The 27,090-nt window shown below is 40.2% G+C and overlaps 1 protein-coding gene and 1 long non-coding RNA gene across 3 annotated transcripts in view; both read left to right on the top strand.

Moving 5' to 3' along the window:
- LOC116691164 (uncharacterized) overlaps nucleotides 1-27,090 on the top strand; it is a 631,246-nt gene that overhangs the window by 178,361 nt on the left and 425,795 nt on the right. The gene's annotated exons all lie outside the window — the stretch shown is intronic.
- LOC116691158 (carbonic anhydrase 5B, mitochondrial) lies at nucleotides 2,303-25,437 on the top strand. Of its 2 annotated transcripts, none has more exons than XM_032518538.1 (7): nucleotides 2,303-2,804; nucleotides 7,604-7,801; nucleotides 8,707-8,825; nucleotides 13,360-13,455; nucleotides 13,696-13,758; nucleotides 17,900-18,058; nucleotides 21,545-25,437. In XM_032518538.1, exons 1-7 carry the CDS (start codon nucleotides 2,663-2,665, stop codon nucleotides 21,713-21,715), a joined length of 948 nt encoding a protein of 315 aa, XP_032374429.1. In that variant the 5' UTR covers nucleotides 2,303-2,662; the 3' UTR covers nucleotides 21,716-25,437. The 2 variants fall into 2 exon arrangements, with proteins under 2 accessions (XP_032374429.1, XP_032374430.1); XM_032518539.1 differs by lacking the exon at nucleotides 2,303-2,804 and adding an exon at nucleotides 7,199-7,457.

The following is a 27,090-nucleotide window of genomic DNA, read 5'->3' as shown; positions in this document are numbered from 1 at the left end:
CAAGAGGTCCATGATCACTCTGGATGAACTGCAGAGAACTACAGCTGAGGTGGGAGAGTCTGTCCATAGGACAACAATCAGTTGTACACTGCACAAATCTGGCCTTCATGGAAGAGTGGCAAGAAGAAAGCCATTTCTCAAAGATATCCATAAAAAATCTCGTCTAAAGTTTGCCACCAGCCACCTGGGAGACACACCAAACATGTGGAAGAAGGTCTCTGGTCAGATGAAACCAAAATGGAACTTTTTGGCCACAATGCAAAACGATATGTTTGGCGTAAAAGCAACACAGCTCATCACCCTCAACACACCATCCCCACTGTCAAACATGGTGGGGGCAGCATCCTGGTTTGGGCCTGCTTTTCTTCAGCAGGGACAGGGAAGATGGTTAAAATTGAGGGGAAGATGGATGCAGCCAAATACAGGACCGTTCTGGATGAAAACCTGTTGGAGTCTGCAAAAGACCTGAGACTGGGACGGAGATTTATCTTCCAACAAGACAATGATCCAAAACATACAGCAAAATCTACAAAGGAATGGTTCCCAAATAAACGTATCCAGGTGTTAGAATGGCCAAGTCAAAGTCCAGACCTGAATCCAGTCGAGAATCTGTGGAAAGAACTGAAACTGCTGTTCACAAACGCTCTCCATCCAACCTCACTGAGCTCCAGCTGTTTTGCAAGGAAGAATGGGCAAGAATTTCAGTCTCTCGATGTCTAAAACTGATAGAGACATACCCCAAGCGACTTGCAGCTGGAATCGCAGCAAAAGGTGGCTCTACAAAGTATTAACGCAAGGGGGCCCAATAATTTTGCACACACCACTTTTCAGTTTTTTATTTGCTAAAAAAGTTTAAAATATCCAATAGATTTTGTTCCACTTCACAATTGTGTCCCACTTGTTGGTGATTCTTCACAAAAAATAAAATTTTATATCTTTATGTTTGAAGCCTGACGTGTCAAAAGGTTGAAAAGTTCAAGGGGGCCGAATACTTTCGCAAGGCACTGTACACACAGCACTTTACTATAAACAAGCTTGATGTCAAAATGTAGATAAAACTTCAGGGTTTCCCTTGGGATGACGAGTCGGCTTACAGGATAAAGATGGACAGTGGAAACAAAACTAAATCTAAAGAAACAAAGACATTTGAAGTTGCATCTGCATGAACAGTTCTATAGAGCAAGCAGAACATGTTCACACACAGGCAATGCATTTTTCATAGACACTTGTCATACTGTGTAGCAGAAAGGCAAGTCTATTTGCGTAGCATATTTAATACACAGGCAAATTTAAAAGTGATCAACATTAAAAAGGGAAAACAGCAAAAACATTACAATGGGGTAAAAAAGGATTTCTCAAGGAAATTAAAAAATTAAGAGCAGAACTGTAAATACAGGACAGGTAAAGATAATGCACAGGTGTTACTAATAGTGATGGCTCTGTTCTATTTAAGTGGAAGGTAACTAAGTGCATTTACTCAAATACTGTACTTTAAAGGTACTTGTACTCTACATTAGAATTTCCCTTTCAAGCTACTTTTAGTCCACTTCATTTAAAAGAAAGCTACACTTTTTAACCCGCTATAGGCAAACTGACAGCTAAAATTAGCTATAGCTATAATTATTACAGCTGATTAAGATTGTACATACAAATCATATGATCAGCCATAAAATATGGTGGGCTGTTATAAATCGAGATACCCACTCCTTTCCAAAGAGCTGGAAACACTTAAATGATGGTTACATGTGAAAGCAGCAGTATTACATAACTATATTACAACAAACATAATTTAGCAGCATAAAAGGGACAATTCTGCATATTGAGTACTTCTACTTTGGATACTTATTACTAAATATTGCTGATAATACTCATGTACCGGTAATTCATAACTTTGTCTATTTCACAGATACTTTACTAAAGTAAAAGCTAAGAAATCCTACAATATTTTCACCACAAAAGCAGAGTTAATGAAATGATTTACAGGAAAACAAAAAAATTAGTATGACGAATTAATTTGCATTAAAACACACACACACACACACACACACACACACACCACACACATACACATACACATACACATACACACACACACACACACACACACACACACACACACACCACACACACACACACACACACACACACACACACACACACACACACACACACACACACACACACACACACACTCATCATCATCATCAACATTGCTAACGCCCCTCAGTGGAGGCCGCTGATTGGTCAGCTCTGTGCCCCCCCCCCTCTTCCGTCTTGCGGAGCTCGCTCGCTGTTTTCCAACAGCGAGCCAGTATCATAATTTACCGAGTGTCTGTCTGGGCCCGCGGACGGACGCTGTTCAGCCGGGTTAAATACTGACGCTCCAGCTTCGGGAGAAACGCTTGTTGTTTTTTGCGGCCACATTCTGAATGTTTGTAAAGCGAAAGCCTGCCCCTTCCCCCGCCTCCAGGCAAACGACAGGAGGGCAGAGACAGGAAAACAGCCAGCCGAGCGAATAGTTTTGTTTTGAACAGGCATTGTAGTGAGAGCTAACTTTTGTGGAGCTCAGAAAGGCTTAGCTAACCACTAGCTTCAAATAAAACAGCGCGACGAAAGCCATTAAGGCGCTTCTTGTGGACCTGATAACGTCAGCTTGACAAATATGGTGATTTTGTCATCCGCAATAAGACCTCTCGCTACCAAGCTAAACCGACAGCTCGTCAGACATGCCAAGAGTCAACGGATAACGCCAGTCAGGAGATGCAACCTCACTGCCTGCTCAAGCAAATATGTGCTGTCGCAGAGTAAGTACTTGTGTTGTAGCTGTAAGTTACACAATGTGTATTGTTTTACCAGCGTGTCGACACGGCAGCTCCTTATCATCCAGCTTCAAAGGGAACATTGTGAGCTCAATGAAACCCTAAACCAACCACTGCCGCGCTGATACACACACTGCCACTGTTGGCGAGAGTTTCTGGGGTTAAATGTTTACTTCGAAGACGTAAAAAGGCTTTAAGGCCTATCATTGTGGGTCACACACATAGACGGTTAATACAAAATGTACAGTCTATGGTCACACAGCATCAATGGTTACTTTTGTTGTCATCCATGTGAATGGAAAGCAACGGCCTGGATTTTCCTTATTACTGGATTTGGATCCAACACACTCTGTTGACTAACATTTGTTTGAGACAGACTCTGGCTCCGGGTTTTCCGAACAGGTATTGAGATCACGAACCTTTTGAAGCCCTTTTACCTACATACGGGCCTTTAAGTCAAGTCACTAGTTAAGTGTTAGGGAGGCTGGTTTCAAATGCACACAGAACATTTAGAGCCTGTTGTTAGAGCCAAAGTGGCCTTCTGAAAACAAACCACCCACTTATTACTCTATGCCATCACATCTCCACATGTCCTTATTGAGGTTAAGTAATGATAAAAATGTTAGGCCTTTGGTGTTAGTGATCTCCCTTAACTTGGATGTGCCACTGAACATTCGAGACACCCAACCATGTCTTGTATGCCATCTCATGACAACTGAAACCTCAGTCAACAGGCAAAAAAAAAAAAGTTTTTATAAGTGAAAAATAGGCCAGTGAAGCAGAGCTTTCAACCGTGATAATAAACAAGGTTCATAATTAACTATAACAAGCTTGTTGTACTAGGCACTGACTGTCCAAAGTTTTTCATAGAAAATGTTTGGTTTGGCTTTAAAGTGGTCCATTGGTCTTCCCTTTGTCCATTGCCCTTGCCTTGTCAAGCTATTTAAAAAAAGAAAAGAAAAAAGAGACATTTTCTGCTTTCCCCACTCCTCAGGTAAAAACATCTGACTCCCAGGAAATTGATACAGTCTGTGCATCCCTAAAGTATGGAGGCATGATGTCGTCATTTCAACATGCGGTCAACAGTCCCAATATTTGTTAAAGTCAAAAAGCGTATCAAAATACCATTTTTAAAGTAAAAATATTGTGAATACATCTTTGTTTGGTCCAGATCCTCGCAAAAATCTCACTATAATAAGTAGGGGTGTGCATCTCTCCCCTTTTATAAGGCGATCCACTGCATATCTAAATGCACGAACTACGATATGGTTCAGGAACAACACATTTTATAATGAAACAATTCAGTTTGATTCCATGTTAAAATCGACATGTTTCGATGTGATACGATTCAATCTGATAGATACAATTAATTTTTGTTTAATGTGAATGTTAATTTCCCAATATAAATTAAAATAAGCTAATTCTAACAAGGTAGCATTTCCTACCTTCAAAAAATCTATACATTTTGTAAAATGGGCCTGGTAATAGTAAAGCAAATAGTATCACATCAACTTAATTAGCTAGCCACATAACCACATAACCAAAAAACGTCCACATCATCTCAATATTAAATGAAACCGCCTCCTTGTTGCTGTAACATTAGAACAGTAATTTAAACATGGTTCACATTACACACCCATTGTGAGCACTCCAATAATAGTCATATGTGAGTACGTATATGAACAAAATTTCATACTGTCGTGAGCGTAAGCATGCGGCTAGCAGTCTTTTATGCTAGAACTAGAACAGTGTCCGTTCAAAATAGGCCTGTTTGCTGCTTAAAGCTTTCTCCAGAACCATTGTACCCCAAAATTACCTACAGACGGACCCCGAAACGCCACACTATAGGTCCAATAGCCTACTACTGACTAACTGTGTACTCCTACTTCAAAGAAAAACATTATACTACCACATTTACCAGACAGACGTGGCAGATTTAGAATTTACTCACAACATTTCACAATTAAAATGTGGAGTAATCTCAGACATTTGCCTTATGAACTGATGGTGGTGCGTGGTGCCAATCCGGCCCGTAATGAGAGCAATCGGCAAATATCTGCGTTTTATCAACCACCAGAACTGGATCGAGTACAGTGTCGGACTCACAGAGACTGATTTGGTTAAGAATAATATGGGCGCTTTAATAATGTTTTTTTAATCCTCCGTGTCCTCTGTGGCTACTAGTTACTGCGTTGAGGAGGGGTGGGGGTGGTGCATGATCGCATAAGGCTTGTGTCATGTGGATGCACTGAGAGTTTGTTGTTGTCATTACTTAGAATTCCTCATGGGGGAGTAGAGCTGGTCAATAATCCAGTATGATCCTTTATCACCTTTCGAAGGACTCCTATTGTGATGAAATCATACAAGGAACAGCTAAACAAAAAACTACCAATACAAGACAAATAAAGCTGTTTTTTTTTGTAATTGATTTTCTTCAACAATATTAAGTTTTTTTCCTTATAACTTTAAAGCTATAGTGCACAGTTTCTGTCCCCGTCATAGGGTTGGGTGAAATACAATAGAGAAAATCAGATATCACAACATTCTTGACCAAATGCATAGATAGTTATTGTGACAATATTGTAGGCTTGACAACTGGTGCGTTCACAAAATATTTTTTACATTGAGATTTAGGATAAATCACCGGTTTTAAGTAAAATTATAGTATATATTTTTTTAGCTACAAAACTGACCATGTTAGACATAGGTCAACTGGGGTAAAAAAAGGCATTTTCTGACCAGTTGGAAGAACGCCACCTACTGTACCATAGGTAGAGTTACACCCGTAATTCTTCCCATTCTTCCCTGCTCATGTAAATGGAGAGAACTGGCAGTAACCAGGGTAACTCCCTGGTTACTGCTGTGCATGTTAACACACTGTGTATTTAAATTCACACCCGTCTGTTAGTAGCCCCGTGGCCGCCTCCTCTCCCTGCTTGACATGCAGTAAGCTTTACTGTACATCTACGTCAATGGCTTTCACAAGTTCACCTGGAACTCCCAAAATGCAATTAAGTCTGTTTCTGTCTCCCATTGGTTTTCACATAGAGCCTAACATTAGCAACAATAGCTGACATTAACTATCTTTTACCAGCCCGGCCCTATGTGAAAAAACGAAAGCAGAGAGAAACAGACTGAACTTGATATACCTGCTGTCTGGGAGTTCCGGGTGAACTCATGGAAGACAATACAGTATACAAGCTGCGTGGTGATGCCAGGCTTCGGAGCAATGGGCTGACGGTCCAAATTACATGTCAGTCATGATCCCCTCCCCTCAAAACCCTCAAAACCCTCATTCAGAAATCCTTTAGAATTCAAAAATGATCAGAGTTACTGCAAATGGACTCCAAATCTGAGGGAAACGAGCCTAAAGTTGCCAGTGTCTGAGAAATCCTTCTAGTTATTTAAAGACTAGACAGATCTCCAGGCAAACAAAAGAATAGTTGCTCACTTTGATCATCTGACAACCTTAAAATTAACTTAACTTAAAACACATATAATCAAAGGCCTCATGGATTACTTAATCCAAAATGTTTCCCACACCAGTTACCTAGCCTGCCTGTCTTTGGTCTATGGGAGGATAGTGGTGTATGAAAATAAACAATACATGACACTGTTGTGACATGGTAGTGCAGACTTTTTAATTAGGTCCACACTTTCACCTGCTGTGAAGAAATAATTGGAAACCAGTGGCTGCCTGGCTGGAATGTAGGAAAAACATATTTAAAAATTCAAAACACGTTAAAGGCTTTGGAAAACAAGTAAGTAATGTAAATTACTCCTCATCACCCAAAATGAAAGCCTTGTCTTATGCTTAACTAACTAGCGCAACACATCTACGTCAACATCTTCACGGTTGACAATTACCCAGTGAGTGAGCATTAATGGCTTTGAAAGCACTTTTTGTGTGTCCGTGCAATAACAGAGTCAGGCAGCCAACTACCCCAGGAGGAGCCACTGAAATCTGGCGTAGATGCAGGTCATCTCCCAGCCAGACCTGTTCAGCTTGGCTCTCAGTGGAAACTTTAAGCCCGGAGCTGGATGAAAGGAGACGAAAATGAACTGGGCTACTTTAGTGTCCTTTGACAACAACACTGGAAATATATTTTTTGTGTAGATCTTGATCAGGGAGGGAAACACTGTTTTAAACTGAGCTTTTTTGATTTATATGTAGAACATTTGACAAGTGGAGTTAATGTTTTTTGGATGGATTTTAAAGGGTAAAGGAAAATAAGGGAGGTAGGAAAAATGAGCAGAGTTTCGGGTAATTAGAAGTCATGTCCGTTGACAGACTTTGGCCCGAACTGACGGTCTGACCGGCCAGAGGTCCTGCTCTGATTCCCCTGCTGTGGAGCAGAGCTGGGGGCGTGCCAAGACATTCCACGTTGTGCTTTCGATACAGCCAGCCCACTTCTTCTTATTTTGTAAAAAAAAACTAAGAGGACTAAAAGGAAGTATTTCCTCACTTGCTCCTTTTTCATTCAATTCCTTTAAACTGCTCAAGGAAGAAGGACTGTGTGCCTATCTAGCACTGACACGGTGTAGTCTTTGTATTTATTTAATCAGGCAACTTAGATCTTTTGTGCTTCAGAATGGACTGTCTTAAAATGCAGAAAGCTGCTGAGCACAACATGAAAAGTAGGTGTCAGCATTTTTATTTTCAGTTTCTCTTTACCTTTTCATGAACAGAAGAGACTGTAAGTTCTGGCTGTTTTACATGTCATATTTCTGTGACTTTCCTCTGTCATGAACTTCTTCTTCTCTTCCTCCCTTCTCTCCTCCAGTGCATCCCATGTGGCAGGGACCCCTCGCGGTACCAGGAGGTGAGCGTCAGTCCCCGATCGACATCGCTGTGCGAAAGAGCGTCTTTGATTCGGAGCTGAAGCCTCTGGTCACAGATTACGACCCGCACACCTGCCAACAGATCTGGAACAACGGCTACTCCTTTCTGGTCGAGTATGATGACACTACAGACAAGTCCAGTAAGTCCTCTTTTTCCTGTCTTCTATTTCTGTATTTCTTTTAAAAAGAACAGTTTGTTCCGTTTAAGTTAATCTAATTTAAGCACTTTCCCTTTAAATCTGTATAGACTGAAAGGAGATCTCGGCAGGGGAATGCAATATTTTGATATACACAAGAGGTTTATATCCTTCCTCGCCTCCCTTAAAGAGCCCCCTGTCTGTAGCAAAATCCTGTAATCAATGCTACACTTAAAGCTGCTGAAACGTTACGTGGATCTGGTGACTGTCATGTGACTCACGTGTCTGTCCTGACCGCAACAACTACTACATATTCATATAGTCTGTCTTTAAAGTATTGGTCATTTTGGTATAATTGCTGGGCTACACCAAAATCCACTATATAACTTTCCAAACCATCAAAACTAATTACAAATGTTATAAAGCTGCAAAATAAACCACTTCATACGTGTCACATGCCCTCAGTCTTTGTATTATGAGCTTAGCCTGGCACTGAGAGAACAGAAACAGGTTGAAATGTTGAGACCCATATTTTATCACCAGTAATATAAACAATGGAGGGATCTAGGCCTGACTGCAGGTACTTTAATTACAGATTCAGTCTTCAAATGGGTGTTTTTGACTACAGCATAATACAGGCATGATAAAAAGTCATTGCTGGAAAGGTGATTGTCTGTGCAATATTTCCTGGATGTTTCTTGGTCAGTGTTAGTGCCTGAACAACCCGTCTTTAGCTGACGCCCTTGTGTGGTATAACTTCCTCTTTTTGGTGGAGGAAACCAGTACTAGACGGTGATATGATCTGATTCTTTTGGAGGACGAGCATTTCATTCTTTTAAAAGGATTGGAGATCTGTAAAGTCAAAGTATGGTACACTGATCTATATGTCCTTTTACTTGTGCGGTCAGCGCTGAAAGGGGGCCCCCTGCAAGACAGATTCAGGTTGTGCCAGTTCCACTTCCACTGGGGTGAGAGCAACGCCTGGGGGTCAGAGCACACCGTGGACAGGAGGCTGTTCCCTGCAGAGGTACCGGGCTATGACATGCATACACTAGCACACAGCAGGTGGTGAGCATAAAACTTAAATCGTTCCTGCAGGGACTTTGATATGCTGCACATTTCTGTAATATTATCAAGAACATAAAATGAGGTTGAAAAGAAAATTTGCTGTGAAACACATTGATTAAAAAAAAAAAAAATTGGGATATCTCTCCATCTTCATATTATTATTTATTAAATACCCTTTAGGCAATGCTTTTATTTGCCTCACAATATTATGAGCATGTAGAGGGGGTGTACACAAAAAACACTTCACATTATATTACAGTTCTATGGGACATCGCGCAAACATCCAGCCAAAGCCACTCTGATGCAGTGATACATTTAAAGTGGACATATTATGCTTTTCCATATTTTCTGTGATATCTACAATGTTATAATGTCAGATTTTCATGTCGAACGTGGCAAAAACATCATAGCTGTAATCTTGGCGGTCAATGCTGGTCATTCATCCTCAAGTTCTGGTCCCTCTACTGCTGGGACATGTCCGGTTGTGTAATATTTGGTTTAGAAGCCTTTTATTTTTTTTATATTTTTCACGGTATAAAGTCCTACTATTATACTCTGTTGCAGTAGCTCCAGCTTCAACTAGTGGACAACAGTGAAGGCTGAGGAGCAAAGACACAGATTCCAGGAAATACTCTGGCCAATCAGAGCAGACTGGGCTTTTTCGGGAGGCGGGCTTAAAGAGACAGGCGCTCCTACAGAGCATTCCATACAGAGGGTGAATACAGGTGCAGCAGCCATGGGCAGCATGAGAAAAACATTAAAGCATGTAAACATGTTCTAGTTCAAACACAAAATACAAATATCCTGAAAATTCTATGTTGCCCTTTAAAGAATTTTAAGTTTTAAGCCTTGCTGAAGGGCACCTGGCAGTGCCCAGGAGGTGAAGTGGCATCTCTCTAGGGGCGGCTGTGGCTCAGTGGTAGAGCGGTTGCCTGCCAATCGGAAGGTTGGTGGTTCGATCCCCGCCCCTGCAGTCATTGTCGAAGTGTCCTTGGGCAAGACATTGAACCCCGAGTTGCCCCCGGTGCTGCGCATCGGAGTGTGAGTGTGTATGAATGTATATCTGATGAGCAGGTGGCACCTTGTACGGCAGCCCCGGCCACAGTGTATGAATGTGTGTGAATGGTGAATGTATCCTGTAGATGTAAAAGCGCTTTGAGCAGTTGTTAAGACTGGAAAAGCGCTATATAAATACAGCACATTTACATTTACATCTAGCTACTAATCCACACTCCGTACTTTGGTCCATACGGGGACTTGAATCAACGACCCTCCTGTTCCCAACCCAGCTCCCTACGGACTGAGCTGCTGCCACCCTGTGCAAAAGAAAATGCCTCTGCACTCAATTAGATAGACCTACAACCAATCCGAGCAACAAATTATGTGACTTGTGTTGAACTTTTGCTGAATCTTGTAGGAAGGACAACAAAAACATCTTTTCGATCAGCAAGTGCCCTGATTGCGGTTCTCTGTTCCTCTTTTAAATTAATGAGCTGTCTATAACAGACACAATGGCGGAATCGACACATCTCGGTTCTCCAGCGGCAGCCATCTTTGTTGTAAACATATTCAACCCAAGCGCTCTTTGGTGACGTGGTTGGTTACGTTACTCTTGATCTTCTGTCCATCATCGTATAAAGCCCGCCCTGACAATTTGATTGGTCTGAACAGCTCTGGCTCGAGCTTAGTTGCTCCACAACTAAGTTCGGCTGGGACTCAGGCTAGTAGTCAATACCAATACCAGTGAAATTCCACGATTCATGAGCCATGCATCCGTCCATTCATTTTCATCCGCTTGATCGGTGTTCGGGTTGCGGGTGCAGCAAGTGAAGTAATGCGTTCCTCCCCCCAGCTACGATTTCCAGCTGCTCCTGGAGGATCCCAAGCCGTTCCCAGGCCAGATGAGATATGTAATCCCTTTTTAGCGTGTTCTGGGTCCACACCAGGGTCTCTAACCTAACTGGACATCCAATGGGAGGCGCCCAGGAGACATTCTTACCAAATGCCTAAACCACCTAAGCTGGATCCTTTCAAAGCAATGGAGAAACGGCTCTACTCCGAGTTCCCCCCAGATGTTTGAGCTCCTCACCCTATCTCTAAGGCTGAGCCCAAAGCAATGTCATAGTGTGTGCTACATGGGAACAACATGGTGCTAAGCAATAGCTTTATTTATTTTTGAAGCAATTGTAGGTAAATGTCTAGACTGACAGTATTAATGTAGCATGTTAAGTACAGAGGTGCTCCAGTCACATGTATGGCAGTGTGTATGACCATTTGACCAGGCTGTTGACTATAAAAAGCCAGATATGTAATGCTAAAGAAAGTAGATAATGAAAAGATACAGAGACTAAAATTACAGATAGTTCTCTGTAATTACTTTCCACTTGGCCAAATGATCTGATAAGGTTTAAAAGAAGAAAGGAGACATGGAGGAAAATAAATGTAACACTGCACTGTTTAAACATTGCAAATGTTGACTTACTTGGCAGTCCCGAGTATGTTCTATCCATGTGTTCATGTGAAATGCCTCAAAAAATACTGAGAATACTGTATCAAAGACATCAAGTTTGGAGGACAGGCTTTATGATGCTGTGTCTATATTCTGCTGCTTGTTAAGCTGGTATCAAGCATGCTGCCAGGGTCTTGATCCAGCAAAATTGTTCTTCATTTTACTCTATATCAGTATAGCTAAAGTCAAAGATAGGCAGTGTTTTGGTTCTTAGCGGGTGGGACTTGAATATGATACGGTTTGTCCAACCTTACGTTGGACCCCAGAACGTCTATTTTCATGTTGTTCCATTAATTTATATAACACTTATGTTACAACAGGTGTGTGTGTCTGTCTGTCTGTGTCTGTGTGCGCATGTCTTCTGCCAAGTTCTTGTTGGGAATGTGTCCATGTCATTGTTGTCGTCCCTCAGCAGTCTGTGGTATGTGCGGACAGTCAAGTTACAGTCCTGACTGACAACTTTGTGCCATCTTTGTTGCTGTCACTGACAACGTGCAAATTATGGTTTGCTGTGGTTATATCTAATTTTGTTAACTGGCATGTATTGTCCATACCTGATCATAGAAATGACTTACTTTAAATGCATACTGTATGTTAAGTTGAATTTTTAACCACAGTTGACTTTCACTTGTAGTTTTAAATATGCTATCCTATTAGCATAGGATACTCCGACCATCCTTTTATGAAAGGAAAAGAGATAATGCCGTCCCACAATTCCTTGCAGCAGCAGCATTTAACGAGATGCACCATCATTCAGCTGTTGATTATCAGAATATTATGGTCTGGGTCTCTAAATCTGAATTTTTCTTTATTTGAGTGGGCGGTGGACGATTTAAACGTACAAGTTGGTTTGGATGGTGTCAGAGCTGATCCGCGCTTCACCAATACATATATAATTCATCTTACGTTTCAAACATGTTGAATGAAAAACATTATACATCCCGTTTCTTGAAAGACAAGACATTTCACTCCCTCTCTACCAGTCCCTGTAGGCTGTGTTGCTTTATAAATGACGTAGTGTAGTGATATGCGAGTGTTGTCTTTAACCATTTACTTTAATGATAAGAAAGGCCGCTGTCTGTAATTGTTAACGTTTCCATGCATGCAGTAATATGGGAAATTGAAGCAGCTAAACTAAAAACTGTAGTTAGAAACTTGACCGTGGAAGCAGAACTAAACTTTCAGCTTCTGTAAATAATCAATGAGCTTGTGTTGCTGACTGCTCTTCCTCATCCTTAAATGCGCACAGCAGCAGCTCTGTTATTGTTATTAATGTTTTCCTCATGATGTTACAGCTACAATGGAAATTATATAAACCAAGTGCTACACATGAATAGACATAAGTAATCCAAGATAAAATGGAAAATAAAACCAGCTTGATAAGTTACAATGCATACACTGAGCCCTTCATAGTAGACATAGAATTAACACGAAACAAGGATACAATGCTGTAATTGAAGCCAAACAAGATCCAAAATAAGATGGTAATAAGTAATATTTTCCATCGCGTTGTCCATGTAAGAACACACAGGCGAAGTCCATCCTCGGAACATTCTAGTTACACCATAGCAGACCCAACATCTGCCTTTGCATAATTACGTAACAGAGTGTAATGGCAGTCGGTTTCTCTTAGTACCATGGTTGGCTTTTCCTAAGTCCTTATGAATTCTCCTTCACCTTTTTTCCATAGAGGTTAAGAAAAAGCGCTTAAGACATTTTTTTTTTTCAATTCAGTTTTATTTATAGTATCAATTCATAACAAGAGTTATCTCAAGACACTTTACAGATAGAGTAGAGTTTTTGACTGCTCGACCGTTTTTGACTGCTCGACCGGAGTCCAAGGTAGTGGTTTACAGTCCACACACACACACACACACACACACACACACACACACACACACACACACACACACACACACACACACACACACACACACACACACACACACACACACTAATGTGTTTGTATTCTCTGTGTTCTCAGCTCCACTTGGTCCACTGGAACTCTGACAAGTACAGTTTGTTCGAGGAGGCAGTGATGGAGGAGAATGGACTGGCTGTTATTGGAGTCTTTCTTAAGGTACACTACGCACGTGTACACTTTGAAGTGCCTGCAATATTTACAGAAGGAACATTTATTGATGTACACAGACATGTTTCCGTCTTCCTTGTTGCTTAATGACACGGTACACATGCACATTCTGTCTTGGTTGATGACCTGATTATGAAAAGCAATGCTGTATACATTACGTGGTGTGTGTGTTATGTATGCAGTTTAAACTGAGACTTCAATCCAGATTAATGTCTAATCCTTGTGTAGGTGGGGAAGAGACATGAGGGGCTGCAGAAATTGGTAGATGCTCTGCCTGCTATCAGACACAAGGTTAGTCCATTAACACACACATAAACACCACATTATTATATTTTTTTAGGTCACATGCTGAAATGTACTCAATACTCTAGCAACCAAATATATTGACCCTTAAAAAATCTATTTAAAATCTGGTAATGAATGGTAACAACACACTAAAGGGTAAATTCTGACTCCCTCTGGTGGTTCAGTAAAGACGTTACAGGACTGGTCAGACATTCCTCTCTCCCATGAATATGTAATAGTTTGAGCACAGCTCCCATTACTTAAATTATATAACAAGGTAATTGATCTATCATGGTCTATGCCAGTGATCATCAACTGGCGGCCCGCGGGCCGAATGCGGCCCGCCAAGCCGATCGATCCGGCCCGCGACTGGATTCCAAACTTGTGAGGATCAAAGAGAAAATATGTAGGCCTATTCTACACTATGAAAGCAACTAAAAGCAGCAGCAACTGAGTCTCTTCTCAGTAATCACCACCATTTATGACTCTATTTAGGCTACACCCCAAAATCAAACTACTCTCTCTTGATCAGTTAAAGTTCGAGTAATGACGCCACTTGCGTGGGAGTAGGCAGATTTCAGTGCGGCGATTTTTTCCTCTGGTGCGCCTCTGACTGCTCAGGATGTGAAATCTTAAAATTTAAATGTTTAGTGTGGTGGTGACGGCGCAGATTATATTCTATTGCAACAGCAACCGTTTCGTTGCAAATTATTTATTTATATATATATAATATTATAAATTAGGCATACCGGTGAGGCATTCCGGATGGTTGGCATGATAAATGCGTACGTTTCAGTCCAGTCATCATTGAAGGACCTGTTTTCAATATCAACTTTGCGTTTCGTAGCCTTTGAGAGTGCCATTTTACCTCTGTTAAGAGACCCTTTCCTGTCACTTCCTCGGTGTTTGTTTTTCAAGTGCTCTATAAGTAAAATTGACTTAATTGAGTTGAGGCAAAGTATCTATCACCCCTGGTGGTTGTCTGTGGTGTAGGTGATAGGAACCTGACTCATAAAGTGCCTTCAGTTTTGTAGTGAAATGGAAAAAGTATTAACAATAAACATCAATCATAATGTTATACCAAAATTTGATTTTTTATTTAAGGGTCCGGCCCCCAAGGAGACTGTCTGGCAAAATTCTGGCCCTCTGACAAATATAGTTGATGACCCCTGGTCTATGCATAGCATGAAAAGGAATTGTTCTGGTGGGTGAAAACCAAAAGGTGATATTGAACTCCAAATTAAGGTTACATGCACATAGGGCTGTAACGATAACAGCGTCAAGGCAATACCGGCGGTGACAGAACAATTCCATGGTGATGGCATCATCGCATTTTTTATTTATTTAATTTAAAAAAAATTGCTGATGAAAGTTCCAGGAGTGCATATGTCGTGTGGTATGAAATATAATGGACACGGCCGTTGTTTAATAATCATCATTGGTGGTCGTCTAAGTTTTATTGTCACTTCATCTTTGCACAAGAGGAGGATTGACAGTCTATTAAATATATGTGTAATTTCTTTTGTGTGTTTGATTCTAACTAATTATTTCTTGGCTTGAGTATCTGTGCTATCTACAGGTAGCGTTTAATATAGTATACAGTAAGGAAGGGAATGAAATGTCTCTGTTCTCAGCTGGGATGGACAGCATAGTGCTGCAGTTACATCATTGCACTTTAGCCTTGCAGCTAGTGGAAATTCCTTCTGCTTATAGCTTAATCCTGAAAAAACAGCAAGGTTGACTTTTAGCCTGCCATGTGTTTATCTTATCTTTTTAGGGGGTAGCCCCCTTCACTTTACCGGCAGTATTGACAAAATATTTTGTCTTTTGTCTTAATTGTTCCCTTTTACTTCCCTCACTTCAAATTGCCTTTGCAATCTTTTTTTCATCTTGCTTTTCATCACAGGTGCACTCATGCACTCCTTGTGCAACTATACAGGCACTGAAGTCCCTCGCTTAAGGCAGCTGCCATTCTCGCTCTAACTTATACTACTTTCGTAACAGAGGGGTTAGCCTTACTTTGGTAACACATGCTTACTTGGCCCACCATACACAGCACATGACGGTAGTTTAGTGCAATGAAGGCAATTAACAGAAATGAACCACATTCCCATAAGTTTCCTTATGTATAATGTTAAGTACTTCCCCAATTATTCCATACAAATTTCTATGATTTAAAAGATGTATATAAATAAAATATAAACTGGTAATTCTTCTTCTCTCTGTTAAACTTTATTTCCAACAGGAAAAAAACAAATAATTACGTACTTTTCTTATACGCACACAATAAACGTAAAACATAAAAGTCAATCAATTAAACAACCAATCAGAGCCATCCAACATAAAACAGCCTTCTCATTCAGTAGCATTTCTTTATGCTGGTACACACAGTCCATTTAAAGAAAACTTCAATTAAGAAATAAAAAATAGTCTTTTATATAATTTGAAAGTCACATAATTAAAAACGAGCACTGTGAAAGGTTTGGCCACACTCAGTTGACTGGCTTCTCTTCTGTATAATTAACCTCTTTGGACCCAATAACTGCAGTGTGAGCTACTGACTTCTAATTGAAGCTGTGTGTGACCTTCCAGCTAAACTACTTTTGTCTCCTCAAATAAAAATAACAGTAAAAACGAATGACTATGTTTTGAGACTGACCAATTTTATTTTAAGCATGATACAATGCTGAGATATGGTCATGTTCTTCTTTCACTTCACTGCTACTGCACTGCTTATCACTAATGGGGTCTGATAAGGTCGGTGTTTGTCCAATGAGAGCAAATGCTACAGTTGTATAACACTGTATTGAACTTGTGTTTTCTATCTTGGAGGATGATAGTTTTAGTATTTAGATAATAGCTTCTGTCTTATATCATTATATTATCTTTGCTGTAATAATACTGAAGTTTTTACAGATAATATATTGAAGAACATTTAGTAATATATATGTTGTTTTAAATATCTTTATTATTGTATTCTATTTTAATCATGAGAACTTTTGTGTGAACAGTGCCACACATTTCAATTCAATTTCAATTCAATTTTATTTATAGTATCAACTCATAACAAGAGTTATCTCAAGACACTTTACAGATAGAGTAGGTCTAGACCACACTCCAGAAGCGATTTCAGCGATGCTCTTGTTCTTTCCTTGGCCGTAACATTAGTTCAACATACATCTTAACCTCTCTGAGGAAGATAGACGCACTGGTGCGTCCAAACGATGTTTGACAAAACTCCTCATCAAAAAAGCGTTGTTACAAAATTTAACTTCAGACATTTATTTTCTATTTTAATCATATATAACCTAAAGACTTTGGTAAATTAATTTCAAGCACCAAAACAATTTGTACAACACAACATAAGTTAAGGACGACGCTGAAGTTGGTATCCGATTCGCAGAGACAACATTAGGCCAGGTTAGATCAAGCTTTGTAAAGCTTTATTGTATTTGTGAAAATGCAATAAAGGGAGATTTCCCTGTTCTTCTTCATACAGTATGTAGACCACATTGGACCAGGACCAGATCCAAAACCACTGTGTTGACTCTGTAGAATAATTTAGTCCAGATTCGACAAGTCTAGGTATAGTGGTTTTGGATCTTGACCTGGTCCAATGTCCAAAACAAATCTCCCTTTTATTGCATTTTCACAAATAGAACAAAGCTTTAACAAATGTAAAACTGTGTTTTTAATAATCTTTAGCTTCTGTGGGATTATTTAGTCCAGATTTGACAAATCTAGGTACAGTGGTTTTGGTTCTGGTCTAATGTGGTCAATCGGAAACTAACTTCAGCTTTAAGTTTCCCTTAAATTTCCCCTTAACTGCCGAATTGGAAGCTGAGAATTGGATGCCAACTTCAGCGTCGTAAGTGAAGGTTTGTTTTCAAAAGAGATTTGAGGACTTTAAAAAAGCCAACATCAACGTTTCAGCGTTGAATTATCTCTTTACACATTGCGCTACAAAAAATGTGGGCGTCATTGTACAAAAAGCTGAGTTTGTTCTGAACATTTTGATATGAAACACACAGGGATCAGTTGTATGTGAATACCATTAAAAAGGTCAATTTAAGAAGATATGTGAAAATGTTCTTAGACCTCAGAGGGTTAAATGGCCGTGTGTGTTGTTTTCTTCCTGTGTCTGTAGAGCAGTGTAGTGGAGTTTACCAGGTTCGACCCTGTCTGTCTGTTGCCTAGCAACACCGATGACTACTGGACCTACAACGGCTCTCTGACAACACCCCCTTTGACCGAGTCCGTCACCTGGATCATTATGAAGCAGCATATAGAAGTCAGCCACGACCAGGTATGTGTGTACATGAGTAAATGTCAAGGGTAGTTAGTTTCAGTGTTTCCCACAGGGATTTGTGCGTCCCCCCCGTAAGAAAATGTACATTCTAAAGTTAAATGCATCAATCTGGCGCACTCAAGAGATCAAAATTATGAGACTTGATCTATGAAGAATGTTTTGCTCTTGTAAACAATATATACAGTACATAAAAACTATATATACGCTATGTATATTTTATTTATATAGCTGAACTTACCAAGGTTAACAGCACCTCAAGTTGTTAGAAATGTAGCTATTTCAAGTTACAGTGCCTTGCGAAAGTATTTGGCCCCCTTGAACTTTTCAACCTTTTGACACATTTCAGGCTTCAAACATAAAGATATAATTTTTTTGTGAAGAATCACCAACAAGTGGGACACAATTGTGAAGTGGAACGAAGTCTATTGAATATTTTAAACTTTTTTAGCAAGTACAAAACTGAAAAGTGGTGCGTGCAAAATGATTGGGCCCCCTTGTGTTAATACTTTGTAGAGCCACTTTTTGCTGCGATTCCAGCTGCAAGTCGCTTGGGGTATGTCTCTATCAGTTTAACATCGAGAGACTGAAATTCTTGCCCATTCTTTCTTGCAAAACAGCTGGAGCTCAGTGAGGTTGGATGGAGAGCGTTTGTGAACAGCAGTTTTCAGTTCTTTCCACAGATTCTCGACTGGATTCAGGTCTGGACTTTGACTTGGCCATTCTAACACCTGGATACGTTTATTTGTGAACCATTCCTTTGTAGATTTTGCTGTATGTTTGGGATCATTGTCTTGTTGGAAGATAAATCTCCGTCCCAGTTTCAGGTCTTTTGCAGACTCCAACAGGTTTTCATCCAGAATGGTCCTGTATTTGGCTCCATCCATCTTCCCCTCCATTTGAACCATCTTCCCTGTCCCTGCTGAAGAAAAGCAGGCCCAAACCATGATGCTGCCACCACCATGTTTGACAGTGGGGATGGTGTGTTGAGGGTGATGAGCTGTGTTGCTTTTACGCCAAACATATTGTTTTGCATTGTGGCCAAAAAGTTTGATTTTGGTTTCATCTGACCAGAGCACCTTCTTCCACATGTTTGGTGTGTCTCCCAGGTGGCTTGTGGCAAACTTTAGACAAGACTTTTTATGGATATCTTTGAGAAATGGCTTTCTTCTTGCCACTCTTCCATGAAGGCCAGATTTGTGCAGTGTACGACTGATTGTTGTCCTATGGACAGACTCTCCCACCTCAGCTGTAGTTCTCTGCAGTTCATCCAGAGTGATCATGGGCCCCTTGGCTGCATCTCTGATCAGTCTTCTCCTTGTCTGAACTGAAAGTTTACAGGGACGGCCAGGTCTTGGTAGATTTGCAGTGGTCTGATACTCCTTCCATTTCAAAATGATCGCTTGCACAGTGCTCCTTGGGATGTTTAAAGCTTGGGAAATCTTTTTGTATCCCAATCCGGCTTTAAACTTCTCCAACAGTATTACGAACCTGCCTGGTGTGTTCCTTGGTCTTCATGATGCTCTCTGCGCTTTCAACAGAACCCTGAGACTATCACAGAGCAGGTGCATTTATACAGAGACTTGATCACACGCAGGTGGATTCTATTTATCACCATCAGTCATTTAGGACAACATTGGATCATTCAGAGATCCTCGCTGAACTTCTGGAGTGAGTTTGCTGCACTGAAAGTAAAGGGGCCGAATCATTTTGCACGCACCACTTTTCAGTTTTTTATTTGCTAAAAAAGTTTAAAATATCCAATAGATTTCGTTCCACTTCACAATTGTGTCCCACTTGTTGGTGATTCTTCACAAAAAATAACATTTTTATATCTTTATGTTTGAAGCCTGAAATGTGTCAAATGGCTGAAAAGTTTAAGGGGGCCGAATACTTTCGCAAGGCACTGTACATATGTATACACAAAATAAGTGATACAGCAAAAATACTTGATTTTGAGTCTATATACAGTCGGAGTTACCCTTATTTAAAATTGAGTCATTGTCAGGATTTTATTTTCTAGCACCCCAAAATCAAAGAACACATTCATTTGAATATATAATCTAATTCACCAGTTTTTAGCCTCTTTTAGCTAATTGTTGGTTGAATTTTTGGCTTACAGTCTCCGCTCTCATCAGCCCTGTACCCAGACAATGGAGGGAGCTAAAGAGCTAAAGTTTTCAGCTAAACATCTCTGCAACACCAAACAGCAGACACAAAGGTAGTGACTACCTGGTGAACAGTGCAGCATTTAGAGAAAGTATTTTTCTGAGCAGCTGGTGGTGAGCAAAACAGATTGAATATTTTACTTACATTCAACAGGTGGCCAGAAACATGGATACTAAAATTTCTCTCTGCTGGGTGTGTAAAAAGGCAACTGCTCACACATTACAGCATAACAAATGTTTATGGGTTATATTAGATGTTGTTCTGCTGCCCTACAAGTGGCCAAAGAAATCAGTTAATGCAGCTTTGAGCTATGCTAAACTCCAGACCAATCACGATAGGTCTCCTGTTGGCTTTCAGAGTAAAACTCATACTATAATATAGTGTTTCTTTCAGAAGCAATTATGCTTTCAAGGTGACAAAAACTGGTTCCAGAAGGTGTGTGTGTGTGTGTGTGTGTGTGTGTGTGTGTGTGTGTGTGTGTGTGTGTGTGTGTGTGTGTGTGTGTGTGTGTGTGTGTGTGTGTGTGTGTGTGTGTGTGTGTGTGTGTGTGTGTGTGTGTGTGTGTGTGTGTGTGTGTGTGTGTGTGTGTGTGTGTGTGTGTGTGTGTGTGTGTGTGTGTGTGTGTGTGTGTGTAAGTTGCCAGCTGAACCAACCTGCATAGCAGCATTTTGTGTCTCAAGGCGCAACCCGGGAGCGAGGCATTAATTACCTCACACGCTGGAAAGGACACGCTGTTTACACGTTGCACCACAGACTTTGCGCTGCAAGTTCTATATTAAAAACAAGATAAAATACAGTTCTCTGATTGTTTCATGTGCCAAAGCACAAACAACCATCAAACACTCAACATTGTGGAGACATACCCTTTTTATAGTTTTTATTTCATTTATACCTGTAGCAATAAACAAGGAAGTAGGCTACTCTAGTATTGATTTAGGACCATTTCAGGATGAGGGGTGAACATTCCTCTTTGTTTAATGTCAATAAAAGTAAAGTAAGGCTTTGCTGTCGGCATCCCAACTCCGTTTTAAAAAAGACAGAGAGAAGAGAGAGATTTCCCTGAGCCAGCGACAGGGGCCACGCTGAACTTTTGCTGCAGATCAATTCACATTGAAATCAACCCATGCTAAACCTGGGTTGCGAAGCCGAGTTGGTCAACCCAGGTTAACCCTTTCCGACTCAAAGTCAACCCTGGTTGAGCCTTCGGTGTGAAAGGGGTATTACACGGAGTATAAAGTAAATCAGCCTGTGTATTTTTTATAAGCCTGTTTAAGACTCCTCATCTCTTTTCCTAACAATCTCTGTTGCCCCATATAGCTGGCTGTCTTCCGGAGCCTTCTGTTTACATCTGCTGAGGAGGAAATACAGAAGAGTATGGTGAACAACTTCCGTGTGCAGCAGTCTCTCTGCGGTCGCACCGTCCGCTCTTCCTTCACTCCTTTCCTACAGGAGGCGCCGTCGGCTGAAGACGACAAACCCACCCACTGACAACGCTGGACCCAGTACACACAGTAACGCACACCATGACCACTGGTACACACAGTGACCATACCAAAACTGCCTTCACTCTGTATTCAACTGCCCACACTCTTCTTCTGTTTTAATTAGAAACTGTAAAGCGTTTCTGGGTAGTTGAGATTTTTAATTTCTGTGGATTTTGGGAATTGAAGACAAATAACCAATAAGGGATGTTTGCTGTGTGGAAAATATGTAGTTTTACTAACTTTCTTAACAGGAATTGTATTTCTGCTAAGCTGAAGTGAAAACTCAACAGCACTGTGTGCTGGCCACAGTGCTACAGCTGATGTTTTCATTCACATTAGCTGCTGCTGGTTTACAGCAGAAAGCCCAGGAGATTATAACAGACTGGAGTTATCACCTTGGAAGTGTGTCTCTCCAGTAGAATACATAATATATCAAATAGTCTATCTAATTTCATCAAGGGCATCATCATTCTAACCATCTATACATTATTAAGATGATTAGAATGTATATTTTTTGTTCTGTTCTGTTACAAAAAGATTATTCTATATGCATTACATCTGACATTCAGAAGCCTTCAAAAATCCCTCTCATACAGTAAAATATTAAAGAAACTCTACTGAGCCTTAGGTCTTCTTCTCAAAACTATTAATATGTTACTAATAAAGACAAACATCCATGGTTACTGTAGCAGCACATACATGCATTTTAAGAATATTTTGATTGAAGGAAGAAGTCTTTCTTTCATCCGTTTTAAGTAACATAACCACCACAGTGCCTTTTAATATTATCTGTGTGAATCAACACACATGGACTCAGTCAAGTTTATGACTCGGCAGTCAAAACTTTCATTTAGAATTGCCAACGGACAAATTACAGACATGGCAGATTTGCAGGGGATTAAGATTACAGACAACCTCTGCAATAATTACGTAAATTACTAGAGGTACCCAAGTAATACTAGTCCCGTGCAAATAGGGCATACAATGAAAGTAACGTATTTAGACAAATCTAAAGCTGCGGTGCCGCTGCAAAATAGGCTCCGGCGAATTTTCTGGCGGCACCGGATATGGACTAGACATATTGTACAGTAATGTAGAATCTCTGAACTAATCTAAACTACATCTACGTTATTCAATTTTCAAATTAGGTTAGAACACACAAATGATACTACCATGTACAGCTGTGGTAGACTCATAAGGTTATTGTTGTTGTTGTTATTGTTATTATTGTTATTATTATTATTATAGAGGAGACTTTCTAAACAAGCTGGATTGAAACAGCGGGACCAACTGACTACAACAGCATGGTGCATCACATTGCCTTTCTAGCACTGTCTAACAACACGTTGATATTGGCTTTCACTATTGAGCTGACGTCCTGACGTCATGTCCGGGCTAGCCTTTGTTTCTCTAGCCTCTGTAACTCAATGCGATCTCTCATTCAGAAATCCTTTCATCCGTCTTTCTGAGAGAACTGAAGCTTGTTCCTAGGCTTTACTTTCCATATTCTCCAGTCAAATTGGCATCCACTGCGTCAGCTGCTGTTAGAAATCTAAGCCTTTGTGATTCTAATGAAGCTAAACAACTTGCGGGGACAGAAAAAAACAACTACAGCTTGCAACACAATTTACAGTCACAGGACTAGCACAAGGACTTACGTCATCGTGCGTTGGTTTCATTCCTCTCCAAAAAAAATCAGCTAAGCTCTCTTCTAAAGTAATTTTTCCAATTTTATGGCTGTAATCTGTGCTGTCTAAAATAGGGGTTGACCAATACTTGTTTTTCAGCGCCGAAATCAATACTGATTATTATATTTGGAACCAATATGCATTCACAGTAAAAATGGATATATTTTAGTCAAAATTAACATTTTGGAATGTTACAAATTTGATCACACATAAGTTTGTTTAAATGCTTTAAGAAATTATTTAATAAAACGTAAACTCTAAACCTAATACGCAGTCAAAAATGACTGAATAAATACATACACAAACAGGTTCCTGAAATGTAAACATGCTTACAGTTTGTTTGCAATACAGATAATCTACAAATTGCCAAACATTGATAATTGGTCGATCCCTAGTCTATAATTTCTTACAGGATTCACCTCTCTTCACTGTTACTGCAGACATGTCTGACCTAAAGGCTTATGGGGAATGGTGTTTTTTTAAAGGCCACTGTAAACCAGAGATATTAAATAAACAATGATATTAGGACCCTATTCAGAGCTTTAGGAGTTCTACACTTCAGGTAAATAAAGCACTTCTCTGTGTGCTTTTAAAGGAAATCCAACAACACTGCACACACAGTGCAGATGAGGATTTTGTAATCAAGAGCTAGATTATGCAACCTTGCATCATATAAAGAAGCCTGGCGGTCTGCCTGTGTGGCTTACGTCCAGCAGTTGTGGTACACTGGGTGAAAAAGAAGGAGAGGTTTGAGAAAAAAGGGGGGAAGAGATGTAGGAGGACAGATAAAAGGTTTGGGGGAAGAGCAATAAAAGTTCTGATTTTGACACACGTGATGAACTGTTAGTCTCTCAGGCATGTCTGATTTTACTTTCAAAAACAACAATATAATTTCACTACGAACCAGGAAAGCAGGGGTCACGGCTGTCTATGTAATCCTTGAGGAAGAATGTAACTGTCCAAACTTTAGAAATAGTTGTTCCTCCCCTCATGCATGGACGCTCACATCAGGCATACCCACCCTGTTCCCCACTGGCTTCCCAGGGGAGGCCCAGCATGTAGCCACACACTGAATAGACTAACTGAATATGTATTGAGAAAATCCGACGCTATGCAACGTGCTTTGAGTGATGTTAATTTGTGGTGAAGGCCGCAGATTTTGCTGGATAAAATGCCGAAGGAGTACAATTGGTGTGGGAGTTGATGATGTGCTGCAGCAACACTTTAAAATGTTGCATGGTTGTTGATGCAATTCAGAATCTATGTTAAAAGTATTATACAAACGTGACGACCAGGAACCCAGTACTGCCTTCATCTTGTACCGCTGTATTTGAATTGTGTACCATGATCTGCCTTCATTTGTCATGGCATTTACTCATGTTAATTTTCCTTTTTTATGCTTTTTTAAAATGAAAAAGTCGGTCCAGTCTGTGAAAAATGTCTGTCCACCCACCATTTTCTGTCAAATATGTCAGTAATATGGCTTCACAAAACATTTAAGGATGACTGTTCAGAGTTGGTTCCTAATTAGATTTTTTTGCATCAGTTACGTCTTCTAAAGTTTCAAATCTCCCTGTTCTTGCATCTTTTTATTTCATCTTTTCATGACTTGTATCACTGTCTGCCTTTCTAAACATGAAAGTATAACAGAATGCTGTCATCATGCTGAATTTTTTTCATGATGTTTTATGCTAAATCTTTCCTTGCCTCCTGTAGCTCAGTGTGATGTTTTAGCAGGTGTATGTTTTAAATTGTATGTCGTACATATTTTAGCTGTTTATTTGTCCAGTGGGCAGCCGACATTCCTGCCCTGCAGGGCTTCACTAGGCCCCTCTGCCCTACTAGCATGCTTTGCTCCTGGATGGTTTCTTATAGTGTGTAGCTGCGCCCAGCTATGCAACCAGGGTGTGTGTTTTGCTGGAGTGGGGATGTAGAAAACCTTCAAAAGTGTGACATGACATAGATGTAAAGAGGATTTAAAAAAGACTAATGTATTAATAGATGTATATCAATAAAGTAATGTGGGTTGTAAACAGAATGTATATCTCAGTGTGTGTTTGTATTTGTGTCGCCATGACAGAAGTGCTTTGCCATGGAGTGTGATACATTTTGATTGTCACGACATCTGTTTAGACTTACAACCAAATCTGAAATGCTAGAAAATACCAAACTGAAGTCTGACACCTTCAAAGGTGCTGCTTTATGAACTTTCTAGAAAATGTTTACATCCCCATTGTTCTTCATGCAGACGCACCTGACCTATCTCCTGTCTTAGCGTGAACCAAGGCAGGAACAAGCTGGAAAATGAAAACTATTGACCACTGCCTTTCTGTCTCAACCCCCACCAGGACCTTTGAAGCCCCCCTAACACAGAGTGGGGATGTTTGGTGGCCCCCACCCAGACACCTGGGGTCCTGAGCGTGGTTTGTTTTCACTCTTTTATTATGTTACCACGGCTGGGCGTGATTTGGTCTCCACTTGATTCAGACCAAAGAAATGGGGATTCAAGCCGACCTCTCAGGCTGTTTGTTGTGCTTGGCTGAAGGTAAGAGGGGCCTGAGTATACAGGGACACACCAGTCAGTCTCTACTGGGCTTCCCCTGATTGTATGAATGGACAGACCTCAACGCTTTGAACTCTATAGTGTGTGTGACTCTAAGCATGCACGTGAGTCTTTGTAAAAGGTGAATGAGAAAACAAATTAACATTGAGTTACACTGGGGATTTTCTTTTCTTTTATTGTAAGTGATCTAAATCGGGTCTTAATTTTTTTAAGCGAAGGACCCCTTTCTTTTTTCCCATTTGTTCTCTGGGATAGGTTTTCATGCTAATTGAATGTGACCAGTTTTAGCGCAAAATCGCTAATTAGCTTATTGTAGTTGGTAGTTGGGCCACGGGTAAAGTAAAACGAAATCGCTATTTCTACACTAACAAGGCTTAAAATAGCACCACACCTCCACGGCAGCATAATGAGGGTCCCTGCATGTAAACCAAAGCATTGAGAACTTTGTAAGTGTGCAGACAGCTTATTAAAAAGATTTATAAAGACAGTACCGTTTACATATACAGTCAGGCGCCATCTTGGGAAAACGGTCACGATCAGTTGAGCGATGAACACTGTAAGCAGTAACATCGCTCAAGCACAGCGTTTGGCATTCAACTGACTGGTTTGCACTAAAACTGGTCACATTGATTGGCATGAGAACATATCCCAAAGAACGGTTGACTCGGTACCAATGTGTTATTAACCCCTAGATTAATTTTGCAGCGGATTTCTCCTTTACGGAGAGAGGCGGATCAGGGACCCCCTACTATTACATATATCGCATAAAATGAGGTTGCATATTAAACTTACAATACAATAACGTCTAGAGTGGCCTAAAGCCTTTATATATAACATTTTAATGCATAGAATACAGAACTATTCAAATAATTGTTGGCATGATTTTATAAATCATGCTTTAATTTAACATACATGTGGCACAGTGAATCTTCAGGATTATCTGTGACTGGCTATTTCACAGACTTACCTATAGGCCAGTAAGCTTATCATCAATATGTTTTCCTTTCACAAATAGGCAGATTTATATTTGCTAATATGTTGGATTCAAGTTAAGAAACAAATACAAAAAAATTTAAAAATTAACAATAATTTGGTGTGTCCCCCTGCAGTAACCCTGAGGACCCCTAG

Source organism: Etheostoma spectabile, chromosome 6, assembly GCF_008692095.1.
Source record: "Etheostoma spectabile isolate EspeVRDwgs_2016 chromosome 6, UIUC_Espe_1.0, whole genome shotgun sequence".
NCBI lineage: Eukaryota > Metazoa > Chordata > Actinopteri > Perciformes > Percidae > Etheostoma > Etheostoma spectabile.
This window is presented reverse-complemented; position numbering and strand designations above follow the sequence as displayed.